General features: G+C 37.5%; 1 protein-coding gene across 4 annotated transcripts in view; it reads left to right on the top strand.

Annotated features, from left to right (window-relative positions):
• Positions 1–19,944, top strand: part of MTCL2 (microtubule crosslinking factor 2) — a 75,786-nt gene extending 55,842 nt beyond the window's left edge. For all 4 annotated transcript variants that reach the window (XM_087889241.1, XM_034414076.3, XM_034414077.3 and 1 more), the window contains exons 10-15: positions 4,093–4,260; positions 8,942–9,193; positions 10,110–10,181; positions 10,881–10,951; positions 11,540–12,962; positions 14,314–19,944. In XM_087889241.1, coding sequence (XP_087745367.1) covers positions 4,093–4,260; positions 8,942–9,193; positions 10,110–10,181; positions 10,881–10,951; positions 11,540–12,962; positions 14,314–14,463 — 2,136 coding nt within the window. In that variant the 3' untranslated portion in view covers positions 14,464–19,944. The remainder of the gene's footprint in view (positions 1–4,092; positions 4,261–8,941; positions 9,194–10,109; positions 10,182–10,880; positions 10,952–11,539; positions 12,963–14,313) is intronic.
• Positions 19,945–20,785: the final 841 nt, after the last annotated feature.

Below are 20,785 nucleotides of genomic sequence, written 5' to 3'. Positions count from 1 at the left end.
TTTCATTGTTTTCTTTCTGAACCAAAAGCTTCATTCACATATTTATTCAATACCCATTTATATCTACAAACTCAAAGTTTAGCTTGGCAGATTAGTTTTGAATTGTTCTCAGATTTTAGAAAGAGTGAAATACAGTGTCCACTGTGCATATTACCTTATGTAATGTGCCATTCCCATTTATTTCTATAAGTCACAAAAAGGCTTGGCAAGTTCCAGATAATTAGCTTCTCATACCTTTTTTGCACTTTGTAGTTGAATGCCATCACTTGATCCAGTTCAAATGTTTTTGGAACCCCTTTGTGTTTGGAAAAATATATCTTGTGTTGCCTTAGAAGTCTTCATTCCATAAGTTGCAAATTATCACAATAAACATCTGTTCCTATGGCATGCTTTGGGGGGGGTGTCTTATGTATTTCATCTTTCCTATATCTCCATTCACACCCAAATGCATAGGAGGCACTGCGCGTATTGCATATGATTCAAATAACTGAAAATGAATACGTATAATAATTACATGGGATGTTGGTAACAATATGACGGTAGAGATAGAGTACATTTGTGACATTCTGATGGTCCAATTTTCAATCTTGACATTGCCAGCCAAAAAGATAGATAGCCCATATAAAGTTGCATGTAAATGTTTAGGCAATTCTGGTTACATTGGATATTTTAGTGAACCTCTAAATGAATACGAGCTGGCTCAATCTCTATATACATCTTTTTTGCAAACTTGAATGCATATTATTATTATTTTTTTACTGAAGTTTTACAGAAATTTCCCCCCCCCCAATATTCCCCCCACCATTTTTCCCTCCCCCCCACCCCTTCCCCCCATCCCACCCTCCCCCCAGACTTCCCAGAGCAAAATACAGGGTATTTCAGTTAACAATCATAAGCTAAATTAAACTATCTATCCTTAAACTACCAAATCCCCCCCTGAAACCTTAACTCCACTATAGATAACATAATACTTCTAAAATTTAACATTCATTCATAAGCTATTTGATATTTTCTTGTCTGATACTTATTTTGAATATAATCAATCCATCTTCTCCATTCTGATATGTATCTTTCTTGTGTATAGTCCTTCAAATACGCTGAAATTTTCGCCATTTCCGCTAGGTTCGCTACTTTGATTGTCCACTCTTCAATAGTAGACAAAAAGTCCTTCTTCCAATATTGCGCTACCAACAGCCTAGCTGCTGATATTAAATTTAAAATCAATTTAGTCTCTAATGCTGTACAATCCATAGTTATACCCAATAAAAACAATTGCAGAGTAAATTTCAACCTTTTTTTCAGGATGTTCTGCATCACCCACCAAATTTTTATCCAAAATGCTTTGATTTTCTTACAAGTCCACCATATATGATAATAAGTTGCATCATCACATTCACATCTCCAACATTTAGTTTGCAAATTTGGGTACATACATGATAATTTTTTAGAATCTAAATGCCATCTATAAAACATTTTATAAAAATTTTCTCTTAGGTTTTGTGCTTGCATAAATTTAACATTTCTAACCCAAATCTTTTCCCATGTTTCTATCATCACTGGTTCCTGAAAGTTTTGTGCCCATTTTATCATACAATCCTTAACCAATTCCGCTTCTGAATCTATTTCCAGTAGTGCATTATACAACCTTTTAATATGCATTTGACTTTGATCTCTAATCTGTTTTACCAAATTTTCCTCATTTTGCATAACACCAATTTTTTGATCTTCCCTCCATCTAGCTTGAAGCTGACCATACTGAAACCAAGTGTAAATTATCCCTTCTTCTTTCAATACATTTAAAGGTTTCAATTGCAATTTACCCCTTTCCATAAAAAGAAGCTCTTTATAAGTAATCACCTCCTGTTTTTGTTCTATACTTATATTTTCTATTGCATGTCTGGGATTTGCCCATATAGGTATCTTGTAGTTTAACTTATATTGATACTTTTTCCAAACCCTCAACAAAGCATTTCTAAGTATGTGACCTTTAAACACCTTATCCACTTTTTTTCATATAACAAGTAAGCATGCCGTCCATATAAAAGATCATAACCTTCTAAATTTAATATTCTCTCTTCAGTTAAATTAAACCAGTCACTAATTTGTGATAAAACAGCTGCTTCATAGTACAATCTTATATTAGGCATTTTAAGACCTCCTCTCTCACGTACATCCTGTATAATTTTCAATTTTACTCTTGGTTTTTTCCCACCCCAAATAAAAGTGCATAAAAGAATGCATATTATTTAAGCATCACTCTTTTCAGATTTATAAGAAAACAACAGTTTGATGGTGGTGTTGAAATTTTTATGGCAAGGAGGAAAAACCATGAGTTAAATGTAAGCTGCTACAAGAGGAGGATTGGATCTACCTGATTTTAAATTATATTTTGTATCTTGTTGTTTAGTTTGGATGAAAGAGAGGGCATTGCTGAGAAACAGAAGGCCTTCGGAATTAGACATGATATGAGATTTGAGTGGCAGGGATATTTGTAGCATAACAAAGCTAAGGTTAATGTAGATTTTAAAAATCATTTTGTCAGACATGCCATATTGATATAAATACAAACCGAGGTGGTGCCCAAAACCCCTTTATAGCTTTCTATACAAGAAGCATTTTATAGAGGAGAAATGATAAGTAAACACAAACGGTTAACTTATTACGAGATATTAGAATTCTTTCAAGGGGTCTGTAAAATAAAATCAAGGGGAAGTTTGGTAGCAGATGGATATACTAGTCAATGGATTTCTTACACACAATGATTATAAAGATTTAAAGTAGACAAAATAATGTATGATTTTGAACACTTTGAGTCTGATACAAATACATACACTAATTTAGAGGAACTGAAAGATTAATATACAATTAAAACCAGAGGCTTTTCTTGTGGGATTGATGAACGAATAGCTGGAACAAAACCATGGGACTTTTATATATGACTGCATCAATATTATTATATGTAAAAAAGTGGAAAAATTCAACACTAGCCAATGGAGGAATGGTTGGTGAAGATGATGAAACATGCAGAGATGGCTAAATTGATGTCCTTAATTAAAGAGAGGGAACATTTATGTTTATTAATGATGGGAAACCTCTTTTAGATTTTTTTTGTGCAAAACAGAAGAAAATGAACATAAAATTATGGTTTTGATGATTGGAAGAAATAGATAATAGGAAAAATATTTTTTCCTTTTAGTCACAGGGTAAGAGGTAATTTTTGTTGGTACTTATCATTGCTGTAAAGAAAATCAGAAGCAAAAAATGAATAAATTGCATAAGATATGCCATGCAGGCTTTCCCCTACCATGTTTAAAAACTGTTTTTATATTTATAGCCCACCCTGTCTTTAAAGAATTTATAATGATAAAGAATGTCTCTTTCCTTGAATAGTAAACCTTTGAGATAGGTTAGTTGAGAGAGAATGATTTAATCAAAGAAATTTGAATTTGGGGCACTTTGGTCCTAGTCCAACATCATACCACACTGTGTTTCAACATTTCTTTTGGCATGCTGAGCCTTCAAAATGCTTTTCTTTCTGAAACTGATATACCGTATTTTTCGGAGTATAAGACGTACCTTTTTCCCCAAAAAAGGAGGGTGAAAATCTGAGTGTTTCTTATACTCCAAATGTAGCCCCGCCAAGCTTCTCAAACAGAGGTTTCAGAGGCTGAAAAAAGCATCAGAAAAGAAGCTTCAGAAAAGAAGCCCCCAAACAGAGCTTCAGAGGCTTTTTTTCTGAAGCTGTTTCGGAGGCTTTCAGAGACCGGAAAAAAAGTTTTTCTGAAACAGAGTTTCAGACGTTTCAGAGGCAGAAAAAAAAAGCAAAAAAAAGAGCAAGGCACAGAGCTCACAACCAAGGAACCTGTTGCTAAAATTCACCTCTGGGAACAGCTGATTGGGGGTATTCCTGGAGGCCATCCACCTACCAATCAGCTTTTTAAAAATTTTCTTCCCCAAAAACTAAGGTGCGTCTTATACTCCGGTGCATCTTATTCTCCGAAAAATACGGTAGTTTGGTAAGTCTTTCTTGTCCGCTATATTGCACAATATGACACGAACATCGTATTTTTTTCCTTTTTGTATTTTTTTTAGCCTAATGAATATACCAAGACCTTGTCAGATATGAAGGTGATCTTGAAGGAGCTATGCACAGAACTACGGGAAGAGAGGAGAGGCATGAACGAACTGCAGCAACAGTTTGCTAAAGCCAAAGCCACCTGGGAGATGGAGAGAACTGAACTCAAGAGTCTTATCACTCAGGTTAGAATCCATGAAACATGTTTAGAGCCAGATGCCAAGTTGATCAAAAAGCTACGTTTGTAATTGCTGCAAAGAAGATTGAAAGACGCTGCTTTAAATATTTTTCTTTTCTTCCTTTTTTGTTAGTGTTTATTTATTATTTGTTCTTTTATAATCTTTTCCTATTCTTCCATGTTTCTGTAGTTTTTAAAAATCTTTATAAAATCTTCTTTTAATAAAAGTTTTTAAAAAATGGAACATATGAATTGAGTCTTGAGACAGCATGGATAATTTTGAGGGTCCTGGATATAAGAGTTCTAGTAAACCATGATTCTCTGCTGTCAAATCCCTGCCTGATTGTGTTGTTCTTATTCAGGAGGAACAAATCTGAATCTTCTGCTATAAAAAGGAATGCAACCAGGATTCTTTGGTGGCCACAGAAGAGGCTTAAATGCTCTTTGTTTTAAAATAATCTTTTCTGTTGAGAAAACTGGTGAGCAAAGTTGTGGGCAAAATAAGCAAGTAAAGCCAGAGACTGAAAGGAGTAACTTGAAGAGAGAGCATTTGGTACATTTACACAGAGTAGACTGAGGAGGCTGCTTAGATTAACATAATAGGAGATAGAAGAGAAATCCTCTTTTCCACAGTAGTCTTGAATAGTGGATGCGACATTAACTGTTTTCCCCAGCCAAGCTTACTGCCTTGAGGTATACTGTCAAGCCAGGAGTTGTAATCTATTAGACAGGAAGCACAGCAAACTGAGAAAGGCTGTTATATGGTTATCTCAGCATGTGGCTTACTTTTTTAGGCATTGGGACAAGAAACCCGCATGTCATCATTGTCAATATACATCTTGTATATTGAAATATATGCTACATATGAATTATACAATGTATTTCAAGACCTGCAAATATATAAAGCTGTGTACTTTGGATATTTTGAAGATATTTTTTTTTAAAAAAAATGTTGGTAGAAAAACAGTCATTATGTACAAAACCTCTGTAAATGCTTAGCATAGTCAGTGTTGTAGCCTTTGAATCTAGAAGCCTTGATAATTACTTGAGAGGTAGCTAACTGCCTGCCTGTCTGTTTGCCTGATTTATGAACATTAAAAAGCTATTCCATTGCATGAACTGGAATATTTTCAAACATTAAAGATAGAGCATCGGAGATAAAACAAACAGAATAATTGCATAAGAAAACTGTAAGGAACCATATAAATACTATAAAACATGGTTCAAAATATCAATAAAGCAGCAGACAATAAAATTTAGAAGAAAAATTGTTTATGTGATAACAAAAGCAAAATCTCTTGTCTATTTCCTTCCACTCTCCCACCCCAGCATGAAGTTTCCCTGATGGATAAAATTGCTTTGTGGTTCATATAGGAATTGATCAAAGTTGCTAATGGGCTGTAATGAGGTAGAGGAAGATTGAAAGATTGGGTTTTTTCCTCATATGTTTTAAGCACAAAACCAGAAAAGAAGCAACTTCCATAAGCAGAGATTTCCTCCCCCCATTCAGTTAAGACGAGCAAATAAATTTTTCACTAATGAACTTTAGGTTAGGTTACTCACCTCAGTTGAGAAATTATCCATAGGGTGTCTCTGCAGTGGCCAGACTAAAAGAATGAATATCAGCCTGTTGTTACAAAAAACAGATGCAAGAATATAAGAAGAGCCTGAGAAAAACTGTTAGGAAACTTCACCTTGGGTTTTGGGAAGATTCCTCCTTTTCAATGATGGCATGCATGGGCCATACTGTATATTGCGTAGTGTACGGGGAGGTTTGGAGGTTGCAATGTCTGGTGAGGACCTTTTTTCTAAACCAAAACTATTTAGCTTGTGCTACCCAACCTGCATTACAATTCAGATGGGAGTTGACCAAGGTTGCTAATGAGTTATACTGTAAAATGGTAGACAAAGCTGCAAAAGAAACAAGTAATTTCTACATGTAGACAATAGTGAGAGCAGTCTAGAACATAGTAAAATGGCAGAAGGTATTTCAAAATGCTATGGTCGGTTGTACTGTATTTGTAATTCTTCTGAAGGTTGGCTCTTATTTATTTGTCCAATTTTGTATAGCCTTTCCCTCTATGCTGGTATTTGATAAGTGTAGGCACTGTTGCAGACTTAGTAACTGCTTGCAACTTATTGTTTTTCTGATTACACACAAAGAAAGAGGTGATAGTGAGACTCTTGTAAACTGGTATTTCTGTCCCTTTCAACAGCTGCCTGAAGGTTATAATGATGAAGCCCCAAGAAATGACCCACTTGTTAGTAATTTACTCTGGAGATGCCATTATTAGATTTTTCGTGGATTCCCCCAGATGCCTGCTACCAGTTACTTACCCAGAATGGCATCTGCATTAAACTGCTATTATTCATAAATGTAACTATCTTGTCCAATTATTATCTGAGTAGAATAATAATTTTCTCTTCAGCTGTCTGAGCTGTCAGTTTGCAAGAGAGCCTAGGGAAAAGTCTTTTAGAATTAATTCACTCTTCTACGGAGCTGCAGCAGAAGTGCAGAGCTGTGGCCTTTGCAGCTAGTGTTTCAACCCCTGTGTCCTTAACATCTTAGTCTCTGGTTGCACAACTATACCATGGAAAAGAATCTTTGGATTATTCGTGATTTGGAAATTCCTTATTACTACTTTGCTTAGCTTGATTAATCTCTCACAGTGAGAGCAGCGGTCAGACAAGAGTCAGACTGTTAACCTCTCCTCCTCCCCCCAAGAATTCTCCCTATGTTCAAGCTAATCTTCCTAAGCAACAACTTATTGCATTTTTTTTTTTGAGATTTAATTAGCTTTACTCCTAGCCGTTAAATCAAAGGCTGCAATCTCATTTTCATCAATGGATTTCTCTTGACTTCTGGGTGACCATATCTCCATTCCATTAGGCATATGGCTTGCGGTGAATGTCATGAGTTTGGGGATTTGCCTGCACCAAGAGAACTGATTGCTTTAATGAGCTCATCATTCCTAAGACTTCATCACATGCTCTGTTTAGGATTACTATTTGCTTTAGTAATGTCTTCCTTTTTAATAGCCTTTCTTAATAGCTGCAGAGATTTACAGTTTGATAGAAATATGGATTTAGGACTCAAATGGATCTATTCTAATTATTTGTTACTCATCACTTTTCTTCCCAATTAGGTAGTGGTCCTGTTATTTGTGGATTTTGCTCACAGTTTATTAAGAGTTGGAAACTAATTCCCTAATAAAAGCTTTATTTCCATCTGTTACAGGAATAATGTTTTTGTGTGATATCAGAATCTTGTCTGTTATCTGAGTATTCTGAGATAAAAGCATGTATTTTTTTTCTCCTTAATTTCCAAGATAATCAAGCTTTTCACATGATTCCTATCAGGGCAGGGCAAGGAAGAAATTTCTGGTGTGTGTGTGTGTGTGTGTGTGTGTGTGTGTGTACATATATATATATATATTCTTTTGGTGAACAGACAGGAATTGTGAAGGAAAAAAGAGGACATGCATAAATGGATTGCTTTTACCATTCATCTTAAAACATGAGAAAAAATTCTTGCAGTCCAGTGGATTATGGGACCTCTGAAAGGCTTGAGTCTTACCTCATTTTGACTGACTAATCTACTTTTCTTTTCTGCTTTGGAGAAATGCTCCATCTCCCTAGATCCTAATCAATCATTTTTGCCATGAAATCATGGAATCAGTCTATTTTTATTCCTGTCTGACTTTCTGACTTCATGAAGGACAGCTCCAGCTTAGTCTTCCTTCGAAATCTACAGAAAATATACGAACTTAAAAATCTGTTATTGCTATTGAAGATTGAGGCTACAGACAATTTTTTTTATTTCATTCATAAATTTCCAGGAGCTCAGAAACTTTAGAAATGACATAAAATCTTATAGGCATGAGGGGAAAGGTGGTAGAGCAAATTAGCAGCATAAAATTGAATTTGGAAGAAAGAAACTTGAGAGAACTAGATGGATAATCTTTTTCCAACAGGTGATTAAAGCAATCCTAATCATGGTGCTAAAAAAAATGAATTACTCGAGGAAGTGGATTTGGCAGTTTTTGTGCCACTCAGCTACCCAAACTATTCTCTGTACTGTAGGTAGTTAATGCTATCCCAATATGGTGGGATTGCAATGCTCAGAAGTCACAACTTGCATAAACTACATCATTTACCAATATCATTGGGGAGTAGCGGTTCTACTTCTTGATTGCTGGCTTAGTTTAGCTCTTCCCACTCTAATCCCAGGATTTCATAGACCTTTCCCAGCCTGCTGCCACATCACATATGTCAGACCATATCATTGTAATCTAGAATGACTGCTTGGATGGGACTAGGTCAATAACGAATGCTTTAAAGAGGGAAATAAGCCAGAAGACTGAAATGGTTTTGCTCTTCCAAAACTTATTTTTTAATTTTATTTTAGGAAATGTATATTGCTGCCTATTCACACATGGTCACTCAAGGTGGCTTACAAGAATATAAAAACCTCATATAAAAAACAATAAAACTAATAAAAGAGAATCATATAATAAATTAATAAAATAATATAATAAAACAACCCCCCGCCCCAGCGACAACACATCACACGAGCCATTTAATGGGCTCCATCCCACTCTGTGTTCCCCAGGCCTGCTGGCAGAACCAGGTCTTCAGTGCCTTCCGGATGCCTTAGTTTTAATTCATTTTATTTTTTGTCCTTGCAGTTAGAAACCAAGACTGGAAAAGGTCCAGCAGAACGTGCTCTTTCTGAGTGGAAAACTGCTCTGAAGAGGGAACGGGAAGAGCATCAGCATCTCTTAGCTGAATCGTATAGTGCTGTTATGGACCTGACCAAGCAACTTCAAATCAGTGAGAAGAACTGGGACCAGGAAAAGCTGGAACTCTTGGACCGTTTTAAGGATGAACAGCAGCAGGCAGAGCAACAGGTGAAAGAGCTGCAGAATAAAATTAACCAGGTAGGAACCAAGAATGTGTGTGAAATCTATCTTGTCCTCCTAGCTCACATTCTTTTTACAAGTGTGATTTTAATACTGCATACTGGATGAGAGTCATGTCTCCTTAAGAATATGCATAGCACAAAATGACTTCTTGAATTCAAACAACTGTTTAGCATTGGAGTAGTAATTCATAATTTTTGGATTCCCATTTTTTGTCTTCCTACCCAGCTTCTTAGGATTGTTGTGAGGAGACAAACCACATGATCCCTATTAGAAAAAAGGCAGGATGAAAATACTGTATAAATAATAACAAACAATGGCAAGGAGCTGGAGCAGGCATCTCTGTGGTAAAAATAAAGTGAATCACATTGTCCAATTCCTGTGAGATCACACAAAAGAATGCCAAAATGGTGCATACATTGGCTATATAGATTGCCAGGTGCACTTTCAGTAATTATGGCTGTTTTTTCACGATATGGTTAACCTAGTTCATCAATCCCCTTTTTACACCAAATGCCAGTAGTACATATAATAGATGCACAGTGAAACCAGGAGTTTCACCATCTACCTCAAAGATAGCTGAATGAATGTCACTTTCTAAAGATTTTTTTTTAACATTACCAAATGACTAAAGTAAAAATCCTACAATTGACTTGATTGGAGTTGGAGTTGGCAGCCCCATGGGCAAAGTTGGGAGAGGCTTACTTCCTCTTTCTGAATCTGTTTGATATGCCATGACATCCTTCTGCTTGTGAGCTGAGAGAGAGACAGAGAGAGAGACAGAGAGAAAGAGAAAGTGATCCTAAAGCAGTCGTGATTTTGCCAATTCAGGAGGTCTCCGCAGATACTGTTGAAGCAGATAAGAATATGAAGGACAAATAAGTGCTTATGAACCAGCTGAGCATTTGATAACTTTGTCTTTTAAACTATTCAGCTTCAGAAAGGTGCCAACCGATGGGCCTTAAAAGCCTCTGAAATGGAGAAGCATGGTGGTAGCTGGAAAGAGGTAAGCCGAATAAACATATTTTATTCCAATTACAAGATCAATAAGAAGGGCCAACATTGGGCTTATTGTGATTTAGTGGCTGCCCAATTCTGGATGGTGTACCCTTTAAAAGCAGGAAAGATTAAAATAGGAGTACATATCATAGGCATCCAGAAGAAAAGAGCATACATGAGTAATAAACAGAAATCATATAGGGACTCGATAACCAACCTCAATACCTGGGACAACAACCAGTTTTCAATCACTTTCTGAACCTTTTAAGTGTTGTTAAAAGTGTTGCTTTTAACCTTATAGTGTTGTTCTAGAGAGAGAGAGAGAGAGTTGGATATAAGCTGTAATCATAGGCTGGAAATAAAGGGTAGGTAATGATCACATCCAGAGATGTGAACTTTCTAATGTCTTTTGACTAGATTTCCAGCACTAGACAGATTTTAGTATGATCCAACAAGCATGCAAAGTTTAAGATTCTTTCTAAGAAACAGATAACATTTTGACAATTCTGGATTTCTGGTTTATACTTCCATTACTCATGTAAGCATCCTGTGTCTTAGAACTCTTTTTTGACTATTTAAGGGCAAACAAGTAAATTTTAAATTGACATAGAGAACTGATATGACTCTTACTTTATCTGAGTTTCTCTACACCTGACACAAGATCATAAAAGCACAGTTGATAAACGCTTCTTTTATGTATTTTCAGACCCTCAATGAGAAAATCACTGACAAAGAGACAGCTTCTGAAATTGATATCAAAGGAAGTAATTTAAAAAGGTAGGATAACTGTTGACAGACGACAAGTCTATTTTCAGTGGACATTCACATTTCATATTCAAAAGCATATTTTAGACTGAAGATATAGCATTTTTATTATTTTCTATAAAAAAATCTGTTTTACTATGACACCATCGGTGATTTGTATATTAGCATAAAACTGAGAATATCATTTTTGTGATAAAAAGCAAGTGGCATGTTACCAGGTTTTTTTGGACCAATAACCCAGAGCATACTGCTGCTTTTATTCTACTCCCATGCTGAAAATGTCATTTTGATGATGGCACTATTTTTAAATACAGAATTATTAATATAAGCATTGAGTTTTCTCATTGGCAAAATAGAATAAGACATGAGAAATTGAATCAGGCCTGCAAATTCCACCTACTTTGTATCCATTCTCACAATAATACTTATTTTTGCTGCATCCTTAGACGTGTTAAAAGATTAATTGGAAAATGACAGGGAAATTGACAGAATTGACAAAGGGAAAAAAGTAGATATCTCTTAGGTAGGGCCCAACCTACCTACCAAAATTCTTGGTCCAAAAGTTAGGTTGTTACTCATTGCTTTCTCTTGTCTATTTAGGACAAAGTCAGTTTCCTCCATGTCTGAATTTGAAAGTTTGCTTGACTGCTCTCCTTATCTTCCTGGCAAAAGCAGCACTGTGATCATAGACAATACCCATAACAGAAAAGGATCTCCAACTACACAGAAGTTGCCAGACCCTGCTGGGATCACTCCTGAGAACTTTGCTTGTGTGAACAGTAAGCAGCCTACACCTGAAAACCTGGCCTCAGAGAAGCTGGATGCTTCCCCTTGTGAATGCATTCAGACAAATGACTTACCTATATTGGAACAGACCCAGAAACAAATGCAGAGGAGCTATACGGCTCCAGACAAGACTGGGATCCGCATATACTATAGCCCACCTGTCGTTCGCAGGTTGGAAGCGCCTCTAGTGCACAACAGAGAGGAGAAAATCATGGTTGAGCCTGGTTTCCTATTCACAATGGCTAAGCCCAAGGAGGAGTCAGACAGCTCAGAAAACATGTATAGTCGGTGGTTGTGTAACTTCTCCAAGCAGCATCGGGAATTACTTGATGGTAGCCCTGTTAGTGAGAAAGCTGTAACTCCAGTGTCCAAATTCCCATCATCTCTGCATGGCCTTGAAATTTCTGGCAACATGAGTGATGATATGAAGGAAATCACCAATTGTGTCCGTCAGGCTATTCGTTCCAGTTCCCTAGAAAGAAAGGTTAAGAGCACCTCTAGCCAGACAGTAGGATTGGCCAATATTGGTACCCAGACTATACAGACGGTCAGTATTGGTTTGCAGACAGACATACCCAGAGGAAGCATCCACAGTAGTAAGAGCTGGTCTCCACGAAGCTCCTCCCTTGTGTCAGTGCGCAGCAAGCAGATTTCAACATCTCTGGACAAAGTCCATTCCAGGATTGAACGGCCCTGTTGCTCTCCCAAATATGGTTCTCCCAAACTCCAAAGAAGATCATCATCTAAGCTGGATAATTCCAAGGATCGAAGCTTGTGGAACCTCCATCAGAGTAAGCAAAATGGCTCAGCCTGGGCTCGGTCCACCACTACTAGAGACAGTCCAGTTCTAAACAACATTAATGATGGCTTGTCTAGCTTATTCAATGTTGTGGAGCATTCTGGGAGCACAGAGTCGATATGGAAGCCAGGATGCCAGGAAATTAAAGCCAAGCCAGAAGCACCTAAATATGGCATAGTGCAAGAGTTTTTCCGAAATGTGTGTGGTAGAACTCAAAGTCCCACTTTGGTTCCTGACAAGAAAGACCCAGTTGGAGGGGAAAACAGTAACAAGAAGCCAGAACCTTCCTCCGCAATGCTGCAGCTTTTGGAAAACACCTCCAAAAAAGCTACAAAGCAGAGCTGCAATGAGGAACCAAAGCTGTCCACTCTAAGCCAAGGTGGCAAGGACAGAACCTTAAAGGAGACCGATGCTGTTTCTGCTACTATTGCCAATGAGGTAATATTTATTACAAGATATTAAATATATCCCTTAATAACAGAAGCAGAAGCATATGAGTTTCTAGCCCCCTCCCCAACGAATTAAAGTATAGCATAGGATATTTTCCATCTACTAAAAATGTGAAGGCCAAAATACAAAAATGTCAATGACTTTCATATTAGTTTGGTATGGACTGCACAGTAGTTTAAAAAGTTCAGATCAATCTAGCAATCATATTTGCCTAGGAGGCTCATGGAAGACACTTATTCTAACTGCATGAAACCAAGGAATGTATTAATATGTGCCTTTGACACTTCACTTTTTTCCAGATCAGGATTCATTTATAGTCTAGACATTTATTTCAATAGCTACTCGTCTTCTTCTTTCATACAATGTCTGTTTTAGGAATGAAGTTACAGGCAAGTGATTTTTAATAACCTGAAGTAAAGCTAACTAGATATCAGGACATATGTAAAATAGAAGTTGGGCATACATTGCACGCTTAATTATCTTTTATATATTCCATTTTATTTGTTCAGAATAATTGAAGTATACAAATATTTGACAAATAGATCTAATTTCATACTGGATATATGTGATGAGATAAGAATATTGTAGTAAGCCTAACTCTTTCCAGTTTTTTCCTGTTTCTCCTCTAGGCTTCCTTGCTATATCTATCAATTTTTCTAGCTGGGCAGCCCCACAGAATGTCTCGATAGTGCATTAGTTTCTCTCTCTTGGGACACTGCTACCCTCTGTTTTGCTTTGGGGTTGCCTTTATTTCCTCCCAGCCTCTCCTGGATTGTCTCTTAGATTAGATACTAATTAATATCTAATTGGTACTAGAGTAGATACTGTCTATTATCAGTTGGCTTACATGTATATCCCCAGCAACTCAACAGTAAGAAGAAGGTGGTTTCTAAAGAGCAAATTAGCCAACAATAAAATTTAACACCAAACAAGCAAATTTTTAGCCTATAGTAAAGATTATACAGAATAAGCAGTCGCATTCAGGACAAACCATTTTATACCGAAATATAAATTTCGGTATTCAGTGAAATATAAATTTGATATATACTCAAAGAGTGACCTTAGTTTGTCACTCTTTGAGTTAATGTCTTCCTTCATAAATTATTTTAATGAAAAATGAATGCTTAGTTATAGCTGACAACTTTTTTCACTGGACAGTTCTATCTCTTTCTTTTGGCTATATAAGTAGTTGAGTACAACAGGCCTTTATGCACAGAGTCCTGCATAAAGGAATTTACTGCTACGGGTAACGTGAAGATTCCTGCTCTTAACCGCCATCTCAAGTCTTCATTTGAACCTGTTCTTTTTCACTCATTGTTTCCCCCCTCCCTCTTTATAGGATATTGCTTGTGATTGCAGCTCTCAGTCCTTGACTTCCTGTTTTTCTCGGTCATCGCGTTCAACTGTCCGACATTCCCCTTCTAAGTGCAAATTGCATCCCTCTGATGGCAGCCGGGTGGAGGAGAAAATAGTGCCCTCAAGTGAGTGAGAGGACTGCAACAGATGATGGAAGAACAACTCTGCCATGAAGCTACCAATCTCTTCGGCAGTTCTAGGACTGGCTGTTCCTGAGCCAGCCACAGCTAAGGAATAACACTCTTTCATGGTTGGAGCAATATCTTCTACCTTCTTGTAGCTCATTGAGGAGATCTGCAATACAGAACCTACATGGCATAGCCAGGGACAGAATGAAAGCCTCTCTGGGTTATGGGCTGTTGTCCCTGGAGACCTTTCTATTCCACCTGCCCGCTCGCAACAAGAATTTGAGCAGTGAGAGAGCTGAATGCTGTGCTGTGGTTCATGATGTTGGATGTTTGCATGCCTGCAAGCGAGTTCTATTTCCCAATTCAAGGAGATGCCTTTTTTCATTTGGGAACGGCATTATGGGAAAAGGCATCTGGGAATCTTATGAGCTGGTGTATTGTGCTGACTGGCCCGCCTGCTCAGTCTGTAGGAAAGAAGGCACCAGAGATTAAGAGGTGCTGCTTTCAAGAATCAGATGCTTAGAGAGAGAGAAAGAGAGCAGACGGAGGAGAGGCTTTGCTTAGGAATTTTGCTATAATATCAGGTTGAATAAGCAAGCTGAACACAGATCAATTCTGTTTTGTCATTATATCAGGATGGATAGCTTTCCTCAGGCATGATCAGCCTAAAACACTATTAAGCCTCACATCCAGCCTGCTAGATACTGGCCAGTTTTAATCTATTGTAGTGGCACCAGCAATCACATCAGGTCTCAGAAAAAAAAAAGATGTGTGTGTAGTGGTGGTAGGGGGGAAGAGGGTCAGTATTTTATTGTCCACTTTTAGCAATCTACAGTAAGCACCGGCATCAGGGAAAAAATGGCACACCTTGCTTTCCTGGCCCTATGCATCAGACTTCCTGTGACAACTGAAAACGGAGCTGGATTTTCATCTTTAGGTAGCAGGTATCGTCTTTCTAGTTTAGAACAAGTATTGGCCACCGTTTCTGTGCTTGAATGGCCAGAGTATGGGTAAATCTAGGAAATTTAAAACCATGAAATGCTGAAACCTTCGTGTCTCCACACTGCCTTATTTCCCTAATGCAGATGATGGTGCTATAGTTCTTAAGATAAATTATTTCAATCTTTTTCTTATAAAAATGCCAGTATCTTTGTGATCCACAGACTTCTGTGTTTTAAGGCATGGTATGAAATGACAAAATGCAGAGCTGAATAAGCACAGGCCTGATAAAACATTCCAGATTCTTGGGAAGATTGTGTGCAGCTGTTCACCTTAGGACAGACATCTCACAGTAGTCCCATCTAATGCTCTGTTCACTAAACAACCTACTGCCTAGCAGATCCTTACATTCCTTTTCTGCAAAGAGTTAAGACAGAAGGGGAAATAGTACTCCAACTGAATTTGTAGCACAGTCCTGTTAATGCAGGCTCTTGTAAGTCTTCTTTAGGGTCCCTAAAACAAAAAGAAATCACTTGATGACCTCAGTACAGGTAGTTCTTGGTTAACAACTGTAATTGGGATTGGAATCTCTATTGCTAAGCAGTGTGCTGTAGCAACAGCAGTTCTGGCCATCCCTAGTTACCATTGTTAAGCAAGGATCTCATGTGATCACAGCTTCCAACTTCCCACCAGCTTCCCCATTGACTTTGATTGTGGGAAGCAGAAAGGAAGGCTGCAAATCATGAACATGTCAATGGATGAAACTTGCTGTGTCAGAAATCTGGGCAGGATAAAGACTGCACAGTATACCTTATGGATTCTCTCTAGCCCCTTTATTAATAGTTCTGCTCCAAATAGTTTGACTGGAGGAGGTCAGGTGCATTAGAATGGAGGGGTTGGCAACACAAGCTGTTGTGGCTGAAGGTGGGAAGCCACACAATTCTTTTAAATAAATACATTTTAAATAAGTAAGCAACTTAAGCTGCTCTCTAAGTGCCTCTCCCATCAGGACACATTGTGGGAATGTCATCAGCCAGTGCAACCGGCTCATTTTCAAACCCTTCTGCTGGCTCCCTACCCACTCAAAATTGGTCTTACTATGTTCCACTTTCAGAGAGTTAGCCTACAGTAGGGTAGACAGAATCCTGATTACTTTTGCGTAATTTCTCTCTAGTATTCCAAATATCCTGCATATAGAAAGCTGTAGGTCAATGGCAAATTTAGAATAAAATTCTCTCTTGACTTGACAGCTATTGCAAATAATGGAACTTTGAAACAGTTTTCTAAACGTGCTGTAATCCCCAATTGCTTTCACATGAAAAAGGACACATTTGCTCATTTCTTACAAAACTGTTCTTGAATAAAGATGTAGTCAAACCATGATTGGTTAACCTACAGAGAAGGGGGGGGGAAACATTTTTTCCTGGCTTTTCACATTACTAATTAAGATACAGCTTTGGGAAATCTAAAACTAAATTGCCTTTCAAAATCCTTGCAAACACTTTCTAATGCTCTTCTTCTAGAAGTTGTACAAATTTTGAATGATTTTCAATACATTGCTTCATTTATATCTTGCACTTCATGTTTTTAATTTTTATTTCTAACTACTGTGAACAAATACTTTTGTCATTTGCATGACAAAATTCAGGAGTTTTAGGTCCAGTTCACTGTCAAAATAATTAGAACTATAGGAATTAAATACCTCTATCATCTTGTTATTAATGGGTTGCTTTGAGCGGGGGCTTGTCTGGTGAATGTTTGCAGTCATACAAACCCACTCTAAATTCTTTTGCAATTTAGCCTGGATTTTGCAAGGTATAAATGATGCTGAACATATTTATTTATTTTACCTAATTTATTCTCAAGTAGAACCCCAATGGGAAGGTTATGTATTGGAAAGTAGAACCTCTTTCTTAGCCCTTGGAGAACTCTGCTGAGCCAATCTTCTGTCACCTCAGTGTTTCCAGGATCACCCATTATCCACATCTTTCAAGCATGTCTTCACTTCCCCAAAGGCTAAAAGTCTGTTGCACTGAACATCCATTTCAGCTGTAACCTTAATAGGAATACCAGACCACAGTCCAAATACAGAGAATGATGGAGATTGTTTCATCAGCTGTTTGCCCCATTTTGCATTTTTCTCTGAGAAGCAGTTCCCTAATAGCTAAAGTGGAATGGTTGTGTATTTTTCTACTACAAAGTCATTTTTGAGGCTTGGAATTCTATGTGAGTTAGGTTATCAGATAACAGCAGTTGCTTTGGTTCTTCTGAATGTTCTACAGTAATCCGTTCTGTAATTCTTTGCCTCCACCAAATATTAACTGAAAGAGAGGAAGACTCAATTCACAAAGTAATTAAGGAAGGGATTGTTCCTCTGGGACTCCATTAGGGATATCTAAAAGAGTTTTCTTGCTTAGCTTTTGCCCACTGAATGATGACTACCTATTCTTTCTGCAGCTTACCTTCCTATTTGGACTCAAAGGTCCAGGTGTTCCTAATTCAGAAAGTGCTTTAGAAAGCGTAACCTGCAGCTTCAGCTGTGTATATTTTCTCAGAAATAAGTGGATGCCATAGAATTTACTTGTGAGCAAATTTACTATATTATAGCTGAAGATGAAAGAGGAAAACAAAATAAGTTAGGGAATTTGATAAATTTACACCAAGTAGCATGAATCTTGAATTCAAGCAGAAAAGTGAAATTAACTTGGTTAATCTGTTTCTAGCTGATACCTTTATTATTCCAGGAGTCTGCATATGGCTTGGTCAGACTCTTTGAAAAGAAGTAGAAGAAAAAAATAAGCTATAACCAATCAAATTTGTTTAATCCCCCCCATTCCCCCCCATTATCTGTCTTTAAAAGATATTAATCCTGACATTTATTTGGTATTTAAAAGTAACTCTATAATCATGCTTTCTAATTGAACAGGTCATGTTCTGGACAGTACTACAGCCGAGGAATCCCTTATAACACTGAAAGAGTTTCTTTAAATAATGGCATACTCTGAATTTACATTAGGGTTCATGAACCAGATAGAAGATAACTAAAACAAATATACCTATTTAATTATGGATTTTGAGGTGTAGAACAGTAGTCGCAATCTTGCACATCAGTGCATAAACTCACATTTTTCTCAGGGAAGGCAAACAACTCCTAATATCAAAGTGGGAGATTCTTTCAAAATATTAGAAAGGATATTGAGGGAATCCAAATAAAAATAACACTGTCAAACGCCTTTAGGTATCTCTGGATAAAAGTCAGTGTTATTTGCAAAGGATGCCGCAAGTCATTGCCAGCTAAACAGTAGTGAGGCTCATGGGCATCATTTGGGGGAGGGGGTCAAAGAAGGGGCAAGGGATTAAACTGCAAACATTGCAAGCTAACATATTTTCATCAGACGTTGGGCTGCAAGCATCATCCCAGTGGAATTTGCATCAATTGTGGCTTGCTAAAACTGTTGCTAGTAAGCATGTAACGCTCTCTAGGGAAAGGGAAACCACCAGCATTATGTTGCTTACACTCTTATAGAGTCAGTTCCTGTTTTACCTTAATTGCATTCAAGTGCAAAATAATGTGATGTTTTCTGTATTTAACTTAAAACATTAATAGCTTGGGATATTCTTGGATGAGTTTTTATTGAGTACTAGACAGCAAAACTGGAATAATGGGCAGCTAATGAAGGATAGTGGGCCAAAACTGAGGAAACTGCATCAGAGAAGAACTTCAAGTATATGATCCTATATCCTCCGATCACATGAGGTCCAGTATATTGGTATTCAAGTCTTGAGGGCTATAGGCTCACAGCTCAGCCTCATTAGCTTTAATACCAGTGAACAGTGATCTCCTGTATCTAGGTAGCTGAGGAAAATTCTTTGGCAGGTCAGCAAGTTTCATACAAATCTCACACCTATGGCCTTGTTCTTTATCTACGCCCAGTTGAGGGTGTATTCCAATTGCTACTAGGAATCTAGTGGCTTTTGACATCCTAGGCTGCACCATCTTCACCAAGCGCCTACTGTTCCAGGAAAACAAAGATACTGTCCACCTAGCTCTTAATATTGTTATCCACATACAGTATTGGATAGAGGCTGAGTCTGTTTTCACATGAAATACAGCACACAAAGCAGACACTAGCAACTAACCAATAACAACCCAGCCTGGATAGGTTTTCTAGGGCAGCCTCTTTCTCTTTGCTGCATGAGTTTGTAAATCGGGGTGGGCAAGGGATGGAATTTACAATGATTACTAACTTGTGGTGTAAATACTTCCTTTTGGGGGGTGGTTTTTAGTATTTTCATTGGGAACCCCTTCCTTTTTTACTTCTACTTTGAGGGTTGTTTTCTCTGTTTTTGTTTTCATTTTTTATCAATGCCTTTTAATTATTTGTAAATTTTAAAAGTTTGTCTTATTTTGTAAATAATTGTTTTGAATATTTCTGAGTATGGAATTAATGGAAACTGGGACATTTTTGTCATTTACAAGTAACAACCCTGTGCCTCAGACAAGATTTGTTTAGCATCCCTTTTGCCAATAAAGTCTGAATCACCAAGATGTCTTGATGCTTATTCCATTTGCATGTTGCCTTAGCAGAGTTGATGGAAACCTGGTGACCAAAGGCACCCAAAGATATGGACAGTGTGCCACCCAAAGGTTTTCATGCAATGCCCTTGTCATTCCCTGATTTGGAAAAAGAAATTTCAGCAAAATCTGTACCGCATCTGCACATGATAGCCATTCTATCCCACTGTCCTATCAAAATTGCATGGAGGTAATTCAGGTACTAGATTTCTTCCCTATCCGGCAGATTACGTCAATCATGTCCTATTTTTCTGCACCCCACCCTCCAAGGAAGTATATCTGTACCCAAAGGTGTTGAAATTTCTCTATTTCACATCTGCCTTAGATCTCAGTTCACAGCTTCCTTTTCTGTACCTGAATGTGCAAAAGAATCCTTGCTAAACTCCACATGTATATACTGTTGAAAGGTGAATTTGATTCATTGTCCTCTTTTCATTTTCACACCTCTAAGTATGGATACCTTTAATTTGTGCCTGAAGAGAACGTACAATAAGTGCATGTATGAAGACAAACTAATTTCAATTGAGTTTTGTGTTGCCAGATGTTTAAATCTTAAATCAGGCACTTTTAAAAGGCAACCCAAGAGCTGAAAAAGTGCAAACATTCTCTTTTAAGATATTTTCCTCGTTGTTACCTCCCTGTTTCTCTTCCTGCAGAGTACCACGTGCATATGGAAACCCCTGGCATAAGAACAATGTGGGGAATGCATTATTTAGTGGACTGAGTCAAATTACAGACTTCTGAGGTGGTTTTTAATTAATGAGAGTGAAAATACTGCACTCGGCTTTGTGTTTGCTCTCGAAAACAAGAGA

The sequence above is a fragment of the Pantherophis guttatus genome, chromosome 3 (genome assembly GCF_059756535.1).
Source record: "Pantherophis guttatus breed Tessera chromosome 3, ASM5975653v1, whole genome shotgun sequence".
NCBI lineage: Eukaryota > Metazoa > Chordata > Lepidosauria > Squamata > Colubridae > Pantherophis > Pantherophis guttatus.
This window is presented reverse-complemented; position numbering and strand designations above follow the sequence as displayed.